This window comes from Dama dama, chromosome 33 (genome assembly GCF_033118175.1).
Source record: "Dama dama isolate Ldn47 chromosome 33, ASM3311817v1, whole genome shotgun sequence".
NCBI classification, from domain to species: Eukaryota; Metazoa; Chordata; class Mammalia; order Artiodactyla; family Cervidae; genus Dama; species Dama dama.
The window spans coordinates 55,009,655-55,025,213 of record NC_083713.1 but is presented as its reverse complement, the minus strand read 5'-3'; the positions used below and the strand labels follow the sequence as shown (position 1 = coordinate 55,025,213).

At 35.1% G+C, this 15,559-nt stretch overlaps 1 protein-coding gene across 1 annotated transcript in view; it reads left to right on the top strand.

Annotated features, from left to right (window-relative positions):
• The window catches only part of ARHGAP15 (Rho GTPase activating protein 15), a 678,501-nt gene that overhangs the window by 140,212 nt on the left and 522,730 nt on the right, over positions 1-15,559 (top strand). Inside the window, exon 6 of the mRNA XM_061135692.1 lies at positions 7,609-7,698. Coding sequence (XP_060991675.1) covers positions 7,609-7,698 — 90 coding nt within the window. The remainder of the gene's footprint in view (positions 1-7,608; positions 7,699-15,559) is intronic.

Below are 15,559 nucleotides of genomic sequence, written 5' to 3'. Positions count from 1 at the left end.
GAGGAATTCAGATGAGAGAAAATAAGAACTCGAATGAGACTGTGATTTGGTTCTGGAATTTGTGGCTGTTGATGGAAAGTAGAGAATTAAGAAAATGAGGAGAGTAAAGGAGGTAAAGAAATGATTAGCCAAGATGAGCAATAGAGAAAGGGGGGCAACTCTGAAAAGACAGTGATTTTACAGACTTGTCTGTGCTACATCCTAATGATAGAAAATAGAGTTCTGGGGACAAGAAACCACTGGGAAGTTAGCATATTTATAAGTGATGGATCAGATCATAGGCAAGAGCCAAACCCAAAGGACACTTGTAAGCTATGAGAAATAATAAAGGTCTAGAACCATAAACCAAGTGTTACTAACATTTGAGAAATGGGTTTCCCTGGTAGCTCAGTTGGTAAAGAATCCACCTGCAATACAGGAAACCAACTGCGATGCTGAAGACCCAAGTTCAGATCTTGGGTTGGGAAGATCTCCTGGAGAAGGAAATGGCAACCCATGCCAGTGTTCTTGCCTGGGAAATCCTATGGACAGAGGAGCCTGGCAGGTTACGTTCAGTGGGGTCACAAGAGTCAGATATGACCTAAAAACTAAACCACCACCGCCACTACCAAGAAATGGGATGAGGAAGCGAAGTCAGTTAAAAAAAAACAAGCAAACAAACAAAAAACCCAGAAGAATTTGGAGAGAAAATATTGTCTTAGCTTGAGAGACAAAGAGTTTTAAGGAGAAGAGCAAGCAGCATTTCATGTTACAGAGTTCAGCTCGAATGTTTATAGGTGAGAAAGCATCAGACTGTTTCTATTAACCTTAATGCTTAAGACATTGTAAAGAGAATGGAATAAGAACAAAGAGAGAATGTAACTACAGGAAATTCTGAAGAATCCTGGTCATCATAGAAGGAAACGGGTGAGATGGAGAAACTCTGAAGTTGTGGCTTAGGGCTTGCTTTCTTCTGTTTTTTTTTTTTTTTTTTTTTTTAATTTTATTTGTTTGGTTTTTTTAAGCAAAAGTGACCTCAGTGTGATTATAGGCTAAAGGATATAATCTACTTGAGAGAAAATAAGGGATGTGATTGGGTGGAAGTAAGAACTACAGAGGAAAACCCTTGGGATGAAGAATGAGCATCTCTTCCCCTAAGGAAAAGCAGGACATGCCTTGTGAGTTGTTCGTGCACTATAGGCACAGACCGACCAGGTGCTTTATATGCTCGTAGATGTCACTGTCCTGCCCAGACATGGGGGTTCATTAGACATGGGGACAAAAGTCATAGACCCATGTCGAGAAGTCTGGAAACCAGAAATGAAATTGGGAAGTGAGGAAACAAGGGAGAAACAGAATATGTTAATTCTTATTTTTGGACCTAAAAATGATGTTATGTGGCCTAGTTGGAGAAAAGGATAGGAATGGAGGGGAGGCAGTGTTCAAGGACTTGGGATTTGGAGTCAGATAAAAATGAATCCATATCTCAGCTGAGGCCCTTATTAAGTGTATGAGCTAATGCAATAAACTTAATCACTCTCAGCCTGAATTTCTTCACATGTCAATTGAAGGCCATGGTGTTAACTTCACAAGATTGTTGTAAGGAAATAAAGAAGTTGATATAAAACTTTCAGAGGGAAGACATATAGAATATATTCTGTTTGTTCATTTTGATTACACAGACTAACTATGGAAGTGGGAAGAATGGTGAATATTCTAGCACAAGGGCTCTATGACCCCTGTGAATTATGAGTAGGCCATTTGGTGGGATAACTTGAAAAAGGTAAAGCTTTGGGAAAGAGGTGCCATTCAAAAAATAGGAACTTACTAGGAACACATAAAAATTCTGCAAAGCATTCATGACATTATTCTTGACAATGATTTCAGGGGTATGTTAAATGTCCTTATCACAATGATAGTGATGAAAGTGTCTCTGCGTAGAGTCAAAAGCCCAGCTTAAGTAGGTGGCCATTATTTGTAATGTTACTATATTGAGTAGTCATGTCATTTCTATAAATTTGAGGAATATGAAAAGGATTGTAGAAGAAAATGTGAAAGAGAGAGTGAAGTGAATCATCAAATGATGGAGAGAGAGGAGCAGGTTGAATTACCTGCTGAATCAGGACACAGATACGGACATGAAAGGAAGTGAAATCCAGGGCTTGACACTGGGAGAACACACAAAGGTCTGCAGATTTCAGTAACCTCAAAACCAGGCATGACATGGTGGGAGTAAGAATGACTCACAGAGTGGGAATTGTTAAGCAAAAGGCAGAATGAAGATTATTAACCATGGAGAGAAGGTGAAGCAGTGAGCTCATGAAGAACGTAAGATATGGGTCAAAGTCCTATGAGTGAGCACTGGGAGGTGACTAAGAGTAATGGACAAAGCAAGCAAAGCAAAAACTCACAAAACAAAGACTGCTTAACCAGTAAACCAAATACAAGCCCTAACTGATGTAAAATTGGAAATTTTTAAATGTCCAAACTTTCCCTCCAAAGCACAAACCCTAATTGCACTTTGGTATTTTCATTTATGAATTTACTAACATACTGGTCATAGCAAACACCCTCTTCCAACAACACAAGAAAAGACTCTACACATGGACATCACCAGATGGTCAACACCAAAATCAGATTGATTATATTCTTTGCAGCCAAAGATGGAGAAGCTCTATACAGTCAGCAAAAACAAGACCAAGAGCTGACTGTGGCTTGGATCATGAACTCCTTATTGCCAAATTCAGACTGAAATTGAAGAAAGTGGAGAAAACCACTAGACCATTCAGGTATGACCTAAATCAAATACCATATGACTATACAGTGGAAATGAGAAATAGATGTACGGGACTAGATCTGATAGACAGAGAGCCTGATGAACTATGGATGGAGGTTCATGACATTGTACAGGAGACAGGAATCAAGACCATCCCCAAGAAGAAGAAATACAGAAAAAGCAAAATGGCTATCTGAGGAAGCCTTACAAATAGCTGTGAAAAGAAGGGAAATGAAAAGCAAAGGAGAAAAGGAAAGATATTCCCATTTGAATGCAGAGTTCCAAAGAATAGCCAGGAGAGATAAAAAAGCCTTCCTCAGCGATCAGTGCAAGAAATAAGAGGAAAACAACAGAATGGGAAAGACTAGAGATCTCTTCAAGAAAATTAGAGATACCAAGGGAACATTTCATGCAAAGATGGGCTCAATAAAGGACAAAAATGATATGGACCTAACAGAAGCAGAAGATATTAAGAAGAGGTGGCAAGAGTACACAGAAAAACTGTACAAAAATGATCTTCATGACCCAGATAACCATGATGGTGTGTGTGATCACTCACCTAGAGCCAGACATCCTGGAATGTGAAGTCAAGTGGGCCTTAGGAAGCATCACTACAAACAAAGCTAGTGGATGTGATGGAATTCCAGTTGAGTTATTTCAAATCCTGAAAGACGATGCTGTGAAAGTGCTGCACTCAATATGCCAGCAAATTTGGAAAACTCATCAGTGGCCACAGGACTGGAAAAGGTCAGTTTTCATTCCAATCCCTAAGAAAGGCAATCGCAAAGAATGCTCAAACTACCGCACAATTGTACTCATCTCAGACGCTAGTAAAGTAATGCTTAAAATTCTCCAAGCCAGGCTTCAGCAATATGTGAACCGAGAACTTCCAAATGTTCAAGCTGGTTTTAGAAAAGGCAGAGAAACCAGAGATCAAATTGCCAACATCCGCTGGATCATTGAAAAAGCAAGAGAGTTCCAGAAAAACATCTATTTCTGCTTTATTGACTATGTCAAAGCCTTTGACTGTGTGGATCACACAAACTGTGGAAAATCTGAAAGAGATGGGCATACCAGACCACCTGACCTGCCTCTTGAGAAAGCTGTATGCAGGTCCGGAAGCACCAGTTAGAACTGGACATGGACCAACAGACTGGTTCCAAATAGGAAAAGGAGTACGTCAAGGCTATATATTGTCACCCTGCTTATTTAACTTATATGCAGAGTACATCATGAGAAACGCTGGGCTGGAGGAAGCACAAGCTGGAATCAAGATTGTTGGGAGAAATATCAATAACCTCAGATATGCAGATGACACCACCCTTATGGCAGAAAGTGAAGAAGAACTAAAGAGCCTCTTGATGAAAGTGAAAGAGGAGAGTGAAACAGTTGGCTTAAAGCTCAACATTCAGAAAACTAAGATCATGGCCTCTGGGCCCATCACTTCATGGCAAATAGATGGGGAAACAGTGGAAACAGTGGCTTACACTATTTTTCTGGGCTCCAAAATCACTGCAGATGGTGATTGCAGCCATGAAATTAAAAGAAGCTTACCCCTTGGAAGGAAAGTTATTACCAGCCTAGACAGCATATTAAAAACAGAGACACTTTGCCAACAAAGGTCCGTCTAGTCAAGGCTATGGTTTTTCCAGTGGTCATGTACGGATGTGAGAGTTGGACTATAAAGAAAGCTAGCGCCAAAGAATTGATGTTTTTGAACTGTGGTGTTGGAGAAGACTCTTGAGAGTCCCTTGGACTGCAAGGAGATCCAACCAGTCCATCCTAAAGGAGATCAGTCCTGGGTGTTCATTGGAAGGACTGATGTTGAAACTGAAACCCCAATACTTTGGCCACCTGATGCGAAGAGCTGACTCATTGGAAAAGACTCTGATGCTGGGAAAGATAGAAGGCAGGAGGGGAAGGGGATGACAGAGGATGAGATGGTTGAATAGCATCACTGACTCAATGGACATGAGTTTGGGTGGACTCCGGGAGTTGGTGATGGACAGGGGGGCCTGGCGTGCTGCAGTTCATGGGGTCACAAAGAGTCAGACACGACTGAGCGACTGAACTGAAATATTCATTGAACAAGAGTTAGTTACCAGACATGGTTCTATACATTGGAAAAATAGTGGAGGAAAAGGCAACCAAGTTCCCAGCCCAGGGAATTAAATTCTTGTGGGAGAAAAACAGACAATATAAAACTATATATATTAATTCAACTAGGAAGAAATCTATGGTGAAATTAAAATAAGTAGGTAAAGAGTAATCAGTAGTATTGGAATGCCACTATTTTATATAAGACAGAGAAAAGACCTCTGACAAGGTGACATTTATCTAGGAGCTGATGGAGAAGGAGTCGGCCATGTAAAGATTGGGAGATATTCCAGGTAAACAGGTGGTGTAAAAGCCCAGTGGGAAGATCAAGTTTAACAGAGAAAGACAGAAACAAGATCAGTATGTCTGTACTAGTCTAGTGAGAAAAGCATCTCTTTTTCCTAAATGTTTCATGTTTTAACGTGAATATGATCACACTGTATATTCAATTTTCAAGGACAACACAGTAGTTAAAAACAGACTGCAGGGGCGCTGCTAACGTTCAAGTACTGGCTCCTCCTTTCGTACCTGTGTTTTCTTGGGAAAGCTTACCAAACCATTCTGACACATTTTCTTACCTGTAATCTGATAATAACAGTAGTACCTACTTCACACAGGTGCAATAAGAATTAATAGCCATAAAACACATAGAGAAATGTTTGGCCCATAAAAAGTGCTTCTTATGTAAAATCTTTTCTTTTCATTTTTTTTTTCTCTGATTGCATTATGTGGGAAAGATACTCTTTTTTCTTACATGTGCTTATTGATGATTATTTCTGTTGGTTCTGAGTGTCCCATAATTCAAGTAACTGTAGAAACAGGTTGCTCTTAATTTCTCTATGTCATAAATCACTTGACAAGAAACATCATTATCATGCTTTAAGATTTCCACAGCAGTGACCACCTGGGTTGTGGAGTATGGGAAAATGGTAAAAGTATTTCACTGTCTGAAGCATTCATAAGAGCCATGCTCATCTTGATTAGTTTCCCATGGAATTACCTCTGAATAACAAAAGAAAGATACGCTGACAACTGATGCTTTGCCAACTGAATTTATCCTGGAGGAAAGTTGTGCTTGGCCTGTACAGTGTTTCCAAAAAATTTTTATTGCGTTGCCAAAAATCGAGAAAATCTCAATATTTACTATTAAAACCTTCCTTATTTCTGGCTTCTTCTGAAAAATAATTTATTTACTGTAAATGGATAGAACATAGTGGGTAAGAGGCAAAAATTGTGGCTAGATTTCTTAGAACATTTTTTACTATTTTTTCATAATTTTATTCTTTAACCTTAAGTTCATACTGTTAAAAATTGTCTAAAAATATTATAAGCTTTGTATACTAAAAACTTAAAGTATTCTATTGAAAATGGCTTGAGAAAATGGAACTTAATCTCTAGGAAAACCTAGAGTAGCTCAGAACATATAAAAATAGTTGGAATCTTTGAAACGTGGCTTTAAATAACTTTCTTTAAAAATAGTAAAGAAATTTTCCAAACAGGTAAGTTTTTATTTTAATGTTCAGAGTTATGCAGATTGGAAGTTATGTACGTATGATGCACTTGAACCAAATGAAAATATGAAGAGACAAATTTAGAGGACATTCCCATTAATTGATTATTATGAATTACTGAAGTAAAAACAGCATTTAAGTAACACCCACATTGTATTGTATAAAAGGAAGCACATGCCATAATCTATCTGATCTAAATTGACTAAATACAAATATATAAATATATATTACACTTATGTGTATAGTCTTAAAAGCCAGAAAAGTGAATTCTTAAAAGCCATACAATTGATCTTTTAAATTTATTATTTTTCCCTTTTTTTCAGCTTTCTTGAGATATAATTGACAAATAATATTGTGTAAGTTTAAGGTGTATCATGTGATGGTTTGATATACATGTACATTGTGAAATTATTGCCACACTAAGATTAGCTACTAAAAATATTCATCAGCTCACATAGTTAAGTTTCTGTGTGTGTATTTATGTGGTTATAAATGTTAAGATCTACTCTCTTAGTAATTTACAGTGTTAACTATAGTCACCATGCTGTATATTCGATCCCCAGAATTTATTCATCTTATAACTGAAAATTTGTACATTTTAACAAATTTATTCCCATTACCTCAGTGCATGGTAACCACCCTGTTTCCATGAGTTAGACTTTCAGACTCTGCATGTATCTGAGATCAAGAAGAATTTGTCTTACCCTACCTGATTTACATATATATATATATATATATATACACACACACATATTTATGCATTATATATGGGCTTCCCTGGTGGCTCAGTGGTAATGAATCTGCCTGCCAAACATGAGTTTGATCTCTGGGTGAGGAAGATCCTCTGGAGAAGGAAATGGCAACCCACTCCAGTATTCTTGCCTGGGAAATCACATGGACAGAGGAGCCTGGTAGGCTACAGTCCACGGGATCACAAGTCAGATATAACTTAGTTACCAAACAAGAAAGCAACAATATTTTATATATATGTGTGTATATATATGTAAACATTTTCTTTATGCATTTATCCATTGATAGATTGACAGACACATCATTTCCATGTCTTGGCTATTGTAAATAATGCTGCAGTGAACAAGAGTGTGAGAATATCTATTTGAAACTGGAAAAGAGAAAGAAGAAAGCCTTTATGCCATTAATATATAGTTATTAAATCAATAACTTATTTTTTCTGACATGCATCACCAGTGTTGTGTGCATTTCTTCTTATTGCATTTTTGTTTACAGAAAGCTGGGAACAAACCAGAAAGTGTGGATTTGTGTGGGGCACATATTGAGTGGGCCAAGGAAAAATCAAGCAGAAAGAATGTCTTTCAGGTAAGAATGTTACATAGATTCAAATTGTTCCTATTCTTTCTAAATCTTAGCTCTCTTGGGTAATCAAAACAAGACTACCTTGTTAAGATGTTTTCATGAGCTTGAGCTAGTTGTGCCGAGGTCATTGTGAAAAACTGGCTTCTCTTCCTTGTCAGATTTTGGTTGTTTGTTGCTTTTCTCTGGTGACTGGTTGCTATCTAAACACAAAATGTTTATTGTGTGGTGGTTAATTACATACCCAAAAGTCATTGACTTTTACAGTGTATTTGATAGCTGTTTGGGATTCAAACCTAGAATGCTTAGCTTACATAGATTTAGTGTAGGATTTTCAAATATAAACAAACTAAGATTCACTAATTATAATAAACTATTTGCATTCACTGCCATTCCTGCCTTCCAGTCATAAATTATATCTACCAGTGTAACTTGGGGGATGGAGAGAGCTGAACAGTTATATAAATCAGTGTTTTCATATTATATAATTTGTTTTTTTGAAAAAATATCTGATTGATAATTTCAATCATGCTGCTTTGAATGGAAAGAACCAGATGAAATCCTTCAAAGAAAGGAAATGGGAAAACAATATTTCATGTATGATGTTACTAAAATCCCTTTGGCAATTAATAACTTCAGATTGTAGAAGTTGATCTTTTTTCTATATTTATATGACATTTAATTTACTTTTAGATCTCCAAAGTAACCCAGAACTTTATAGGTTTGTTTTAGAATTTATATCATTTAGTAAGAACTAGATCATTATAATTATTGTATTAAGTGTATTCTGAGACCATTTTAGCCCTTAAAGAAAAATCAACTCTATTCTTAAATGCATCACTAAAATTAATGTATAGGGTCTTATAGAAGAATAGGTAGGTGGCATTTTTTATCTGATCACTCATTGGGAAGAAGAACCTGATTTTCAATTTGTTTTTGCATTTTTCAGATGCTTAATGAGGTCTAGCCAAATAATTTACTCACAGTAATTTAAAAAAAAAAAAAACAGAGCACTTTCAAAATATTATGGAATAACTTATTTTTTCTGATTATAGTTGAATTCTGTTTAGGCGTTCATTTTTATAGGGTAGAGTTTTTGCTTTTGTTTTTGGTTTAACCCAAAGAAGAGGAAGAAGGAAAAAAGGAAAGAAAGAAGAAAAAAAAAAGGAATAAAGTATAGAAAACTAAATATATTTGCCAAGAAATCAAAGGACTAAAACTGAAAGTGATTAGAAGGTGAACTTACAGAATCAAGAAGTAAAATTAAATTGTGCTTTAAAGTGAGGAATTGTAGATCAGTGGTATATTCTGTCTCCCAATTTCTTGCTTTTTTAATTCTGCTATAAATAAGAAAATTTGGTGTTATAATCCTAGCCTCTATGACAACCTAGATAATTAGTATGACTAGTTCTGAACTGGATAAGGTGAATTAAGGGGTTTAGTTTTATTATGTGTTGTTAGTTTAGCATCCTAATTACCAGTGTTGTAAAATAAAGATGTTAAAATTTGATATTGACGCAATTCTTGGATAATAGAAACAAACTCTCAGAGTTGAATTAAGGAAGACTTTTTCAGTTTCTTCTGTTAACTTTATAAAGAGTTATATTAGCTCACAAATGAGGATAATAATCAAATATAAATGATGTGTACAGGCTGTGAATATAGAAGAAAAATATTCAAGTATAATTTTACACAGCTATGAATGTAATATGTATAGATATATATTTAAACCACCTATATTGATAATATGCATCATCCTAACCTTTTCTGAGTGTGACTAGCTACCTCTGTTATAATATTTTACTCATATTTCATATTTCTGAATGTAGATACTCCCAGAAATATTAAAACTATTCTCATTTTATTAGTTTTCCAGAGGTGAAAATCTTACCAGCTAGTTTTGTTTGTAATGTACCTGAGTAGCCCACGGGACTTCAGTTTTCTTAATCTAGGTTGCCAGTTTTTGTCTTGTACCCTTTAGTTTAGAAAAACAAGAGGTGATGATAAGGATGTTGTGAATAATAAAACTAAAGAAAGATTAAGATTTCATTTCCTGCTTCATTCTTTTTAGGGTGAATCATGTGGTTTTCTTGTCATGCTGAATCTTTTCATCACCTAAACACATAAGCTTAGGTAAAATTTACTAATTCCTATCCATAGTGGCAACCCATGAAAGTAAGTCTTTTGAGAGGAACAATATAAATAGCTTTTATAGTTGTTAATGAAAAAACATCAGAAAGGATTTGCCAGAGAGCTAAATCTAGATGACTTGCATCAATATTTGATTAGGTACATTAGCTGGTATAACTCTCAAATGATCAGAATAAACATGATTATATCTCAAAAACATGGTACTAAGGTATTGTTGAGTATGTGAGTGTGTGTGTACAAGGGTTTCATTACCTACAGAATAATGAAGCATTTCTTCCTGACTGAAAAAGACCATCACAGCTTTAGCTGATGTGCTACATCAGAAATAGCTTTAGAATTCCAAGTTTGAATTAGGCATGGTGTTCAATCTCAGTCTATGAATTATAGATTACAGATAGCTAATGACTATTGAGATTTTTGGTTCAAGAAAAATCAAAGAAGAGCAAAATTAGAAATAATTTAAAATTTGAAATCTGTCGTGAAAAAGTTGATGGATTAGCAATTATATGCCACATAATTACGATGTCTCTAGAGAAGATGAACTTAAAATGAAGAGGAAAGCAAACAAAAAATTACATGCCTGAGATATGCTTGAAAGACTCAAAAGCAAATATTTGTGACACAAAGAAAGGATGGATTTCATCTGTTTCCTTCGTATATGTCATTTGGATATTTGAGTTGTTCATTTCCTTCTTTGTATTAAAAGTCAGATTTTTTTCACAGTCTTATTAAAAACTCTTGGTATAGATTCATTCTTATTTGACTGGTACATGATAGCATAACTGTGATAGCATTAATTAATTAGATTTTGTATTCAGCTACTCTTAGTAAATCAAAATGATGCTCACTGGCTGAGTTGAAGAACATCTGCCTATTTTATAATAGAACAGTTTTTCCTAATTGACCTTAATAATAAATAACATATTTTTAAAATTATTAACAGCTTCTATTATAAAGCATACCTAGACAAATCATAATGTGTTTAAAAAGTATAATTGTATGTAGACGTATGCATATATGATGCAATCCACATCTAATAGCTTGACATTAGGAAATAGTGTGATTCTTCCCATACACTTGTTCTTCCCACACACTAACACTGAAAAACGTATTGCACTTATTAAAAAAAAAAGATCATACATATTCTAAACTAAAGTAGTAAATGTTCATTGCTGCTAACTTTTGTTCAATTCTTCGTTTAGCATAATTGTCAAGGACTGTCACAAGTCTGATGTAGCTTGAGAAAGCATTTAGCAACCGAATGATTTGAAATGAACTGTGGTACAAGTTTTCTTAGTTAACTTAAGAGCAACACTAGGTCTTCATCAGGGAAAGAATGAATAAAAAGATTTATGTTCAAATCACATGTTTTAAACATTCCTGCTAAGTGCTAGTTTGCTCTTTGGTATTTAGCCTGAAATTTAAAGCACTGAGGATTAAAAGGATTACAACATAATCTTAAATAATCCTAAGTGTCATTTACAGAGAGGGAGTTGTAATAACTAAATAAAACCATGTGAAAGGATGGCAGTGTTGTCAGGCAGCATCTGTAACATGAGCGGTGCTTCTGTCACCTTCCTCTCTTTCCTCACGGGTACATCAAGCATTCACAAAGCTTTCTAACAGGACAGTCAGATGAGAAAATGGTTGCAAAACAATTTATAACAATAAGTAATTTTTAAACTTCTGATATCTTCTTGTTTCAAAGTAGAAGGAAAATCTTCACTCAGATTTCCTTCCTTCTTTTGAACATAAGGCTCTCTGAGCTAAAGGTTTTTAAAAGTCTGGGGGAAAGGAGTTCATGGTATGCGTCTCAAATAAATAGATAATATGCCTCTAAAACATTCCCAACCTCTAAGGAGCTACCCCTTGTTAAATATATGATGGTCCCAAGTATTGTAATTAATCCCATGCCTTTTAATTCAGTACTAGAATATTCTTTAATCCTGTCATGTAAATTAATTTTGCCTCCCCCAAGAATATACAAAGGTAGAGACTATATCCTATACTGCTTTTTTAAACCATGAGACTGGATATACCTTTTAAGCAATGCTATGGTTACCATTAAGGCTAAAATTGAATTTTTAATAAAAATACAAAATTCACTGTCATAATTTTTTTTTAAGAAATTGTGTCCACTATTATAGGCTCTGCAATCCAAGATGATTTCTGAGTGTCAACTCCAGTCACTTTTTAAAATGAGGGTAAAGAATAGGAAATATACTATCTGTTTTCTTGGTCTTTTTCATTACATCAGTAGGTGATTACTCATTTGAAATAATTAAACATTTTATTGGAGCTAGAAGTGACTAGGTCTCAGTTTTTCTGAGTTTCCTTTCAAATAAAATTAAAAATAAATGCACCCATAAACATGCAACAGGCTCATCTACACATTACATGTTTAAATAAGATATTTTTACTCTTAAAGAATTATGACTGATTAAAACTTTATCAATTGCCTGCTTTTAAGGCAGAAAAAATGAAATGACTCAAGATGAAAGTCTGTCCCCCCCTCCCCCACCAGTTTATAACCTCAACAAAAATCATGACCAAATTTCTTGGATCTGAGATTCTTTTTTTAATGTGTAAAAATATCTCAAGGGAGCAGGTTCTGTCCCTAGAAGTAAATCTCGAAATAGATTTATCATTAGTTGTATTTCTTTTGTGACTTTGGATGGAGTCTTCTGGCTATAATGTATATTCAACATATTCATGTAATATTGTCCATGGATATGCTTTACATTTAGACATAATTTGATTGCTTTTCCTGATCTGAATATGTCTTAGCTTAAAATCTTTAAGTACTACTTAAGTTTATTAATGCAAAGATAATTTAATAACATCTTGGAAAATGTCATTTTAAGCCAAAAGGAAAACTACTGGTATTTTGCTTTTATCCATTTCCTTCTGTTAAAAGTGATGGTTTAAAATAAATCTGAGCTTTTACCAATTTTCTCTTTCATTTTTCAATGCTTGTAGTTAGACTAAATGCAAAAGGATGATTCTTCGCATTCATATATGCATTAGATTTCGAGTAAAGCTGGTTTCACTTTAGAGAATTACTCACAGTATCTTAAAAGGCATGGCATTAAAAATAAACCAGAGTAAGAGCAGCCTTAATGTCTCATACAGTTTTTTTTCCCCTTTCTTGCTTGTCCCCAATCATTTTATCTACCTATTAGATATTCATCCATCATTCAGAAGGTGCAGGGGAGAGAACACAGGCATCTAGGGACATGTGTTCCAGTTTGGGCGATGTCAGCTGTAACTTTATGTAGAACCCACAGTAGGATCCCTCCTCCAGTTTACGGCTTGTCACACCGAAGAAATGAGAGAGAAACTTTAACTCACCTGCCTCCTGTCTGTGTTAAGGTTAAAATGAAGCAGTCCTGTATTTGAAAGCAACTTCAGAAGATTGATTTTTAAGATAAATAAGACTGGGTTGTATTCATCATCTAACCACATCATCTCACAGTGCATTAACAGTTCCAGATGTGGATTTGGGAAGAATATGGGTAGGAGAGGTAGGTCTCTATGAAATACAATTCAGAGTCTCTGTTCCACATGTATTCTCTGCACTGCCTTTGAACTTAACCAAGAGACAAAGGTGAAATGTACCATTGAAAATCTCTTCATTCATTATCTAAAAATATGCGTTCTCAAACTGAAATTATTTTTAGTATCCTAGTCTATAAACAAATAGTATAATTAATGTAATATTTAATCAATACAAGTTATTTAATTAATGTCATATCCCAGTTAACACTTTAAGAAAAGCATTTTGCCTGGAAAGCCTCTACCAAGTTACTGAGAGCATCTCGCAAAAGGGAACTTAGAGACAAGTACAACAACTATGCCCCCAAATAAGAGACAATAGTAAATCTTTTTATTCTCCTGATGAGATACCAGGATATATTTTTTTCCTGATTGAAGGGGAAGAGAGAATTATTTTTATAATTTTAACTTCATTTTTACCAGTGGGATTGCGCAGAAGAATTTTGATGAATGCAATGAGATAATTTTTCATAATTGGAGACTTGATTTAAGAGTATTAGCATATAGGAGTGTATAAATTTCACTGCAAAGGAGAGAGTCTGGAGGCAGGAAATAAAGATTGCAAGACCTCAAGGTGAGACTCAAAGAGTAAGTTAATAATCTGGCTGATGAAAAGAGAAATAGAAACAAGTCCATGATGGCAAGTAAATCCCTCAAATGAAAAACACTATTTGTTCAGCCCATGTTACTTGAGAACCACTGTCTTATTTTTTTTTTTCCTGATTCATCTTTTCAGAAATAATAAATATGTCTGGAAAAAAACAGGTATAATCTGAAGTATAGAGTTAAAATACTAATAGTGTGAGTGTATCATCAAAGAAAATAATAGGAAGCTTATGTTGACTGGTTATGCCATAAGGCTTGGTCATCTAAGATATGGACTCATTTGCACAGCTTCTTTGTTATACTATCAGAAGGCACAATACTATCACACTTTCTTCATTTGTTTTTAAACTATCATCAGAGTAGAATGCTACTGGTTGAGAGTCAAGATTGACAACAGCCACACTAGTAACTTTCAGTCCCAAATCAGCCAAGAGAACCAAGATTTTAAGCTTCCAAAATAAAATAAAATTAGTCAAAATTAAAGAAAAAAAAAAAAAAACACGAAAATGTCAGTGTGGCTTCTTAGACTTCTAATGTTTTAGCAAAAGGATAGGTGTGTGTTACCTAAGGGGCCGGCTCCATCTGCATAAAGACAAAAGTTGTCCATTTGGAATAAATTCTAGAGTTTAGTTTGACACCAAGCTAAATGCAACATGCTGTTCTTCATTTGTTGACATCATGATTTACATCCTCTCCTCTTATGAAACATGCTCTGTTTCTTGATGTTTCGGTCGAACTGGTGTGTTGGTCACTGAGCCTTGCATGGGCTAACAGTGCAGTTCCCCATGATCACAGAACCAGAGAGTGGCTAGCTGAGTTACATGGAATCAAAGTTAGGATTTCATGACACCCACCTGAGCAAAAGCCACCACTGCCAATGAGGGATTTCATGGTATTAGAGCAGAATCGTCAAGCGTTACTGTTTTTCCACTTGTAATTTTCACCTTGTTAAGTACAAAAGATTATATTGATGCTAGCAAAACAACATTCGAACCAACTGATTCCCTTTTCATATCTGTTTCAAAGTTTTAATTTTGTATTTTAAAGGAGAGAAGCCATATTTATTTCACGATAAATATGTCTTTATTTATTTATTTTTTTAAGCAAGCAGACTTCTTCCAGAAGAAGGAAGAGTTTAATCCCTAAAGTTGGTACATAATAGATGGGGCCAGTAGAGGGTATCATATTTTATAGCTTGTCCATAGGATGACACAGGGTGAAATAAAATTGAGTGTTTTTGGATAGTGTAGAATCACTGGCAGATAAATAGTTGACATCATTCAATTTTTAGAAACATAAGGTAATGAGGCTGGATCTGAAGGCAAGAGAATATATATTCACAGCATTTATATACCATAAGCCACTGAGCAAGAGAAAAATCTGGGCAGTGGTGAGCAGAACTCTCAAACCTCAGAGCAGTATTTAAAGCAATATAAGAAAATAACAGCAAACATCCATAAACAAAGGTTTGAAATGTACACGAGGACAAAAAATAGCCATGGTTAAAATGAAAAGAAATTGCCAGCGTTCATACAGAACTGGAGAAGCCACTTGT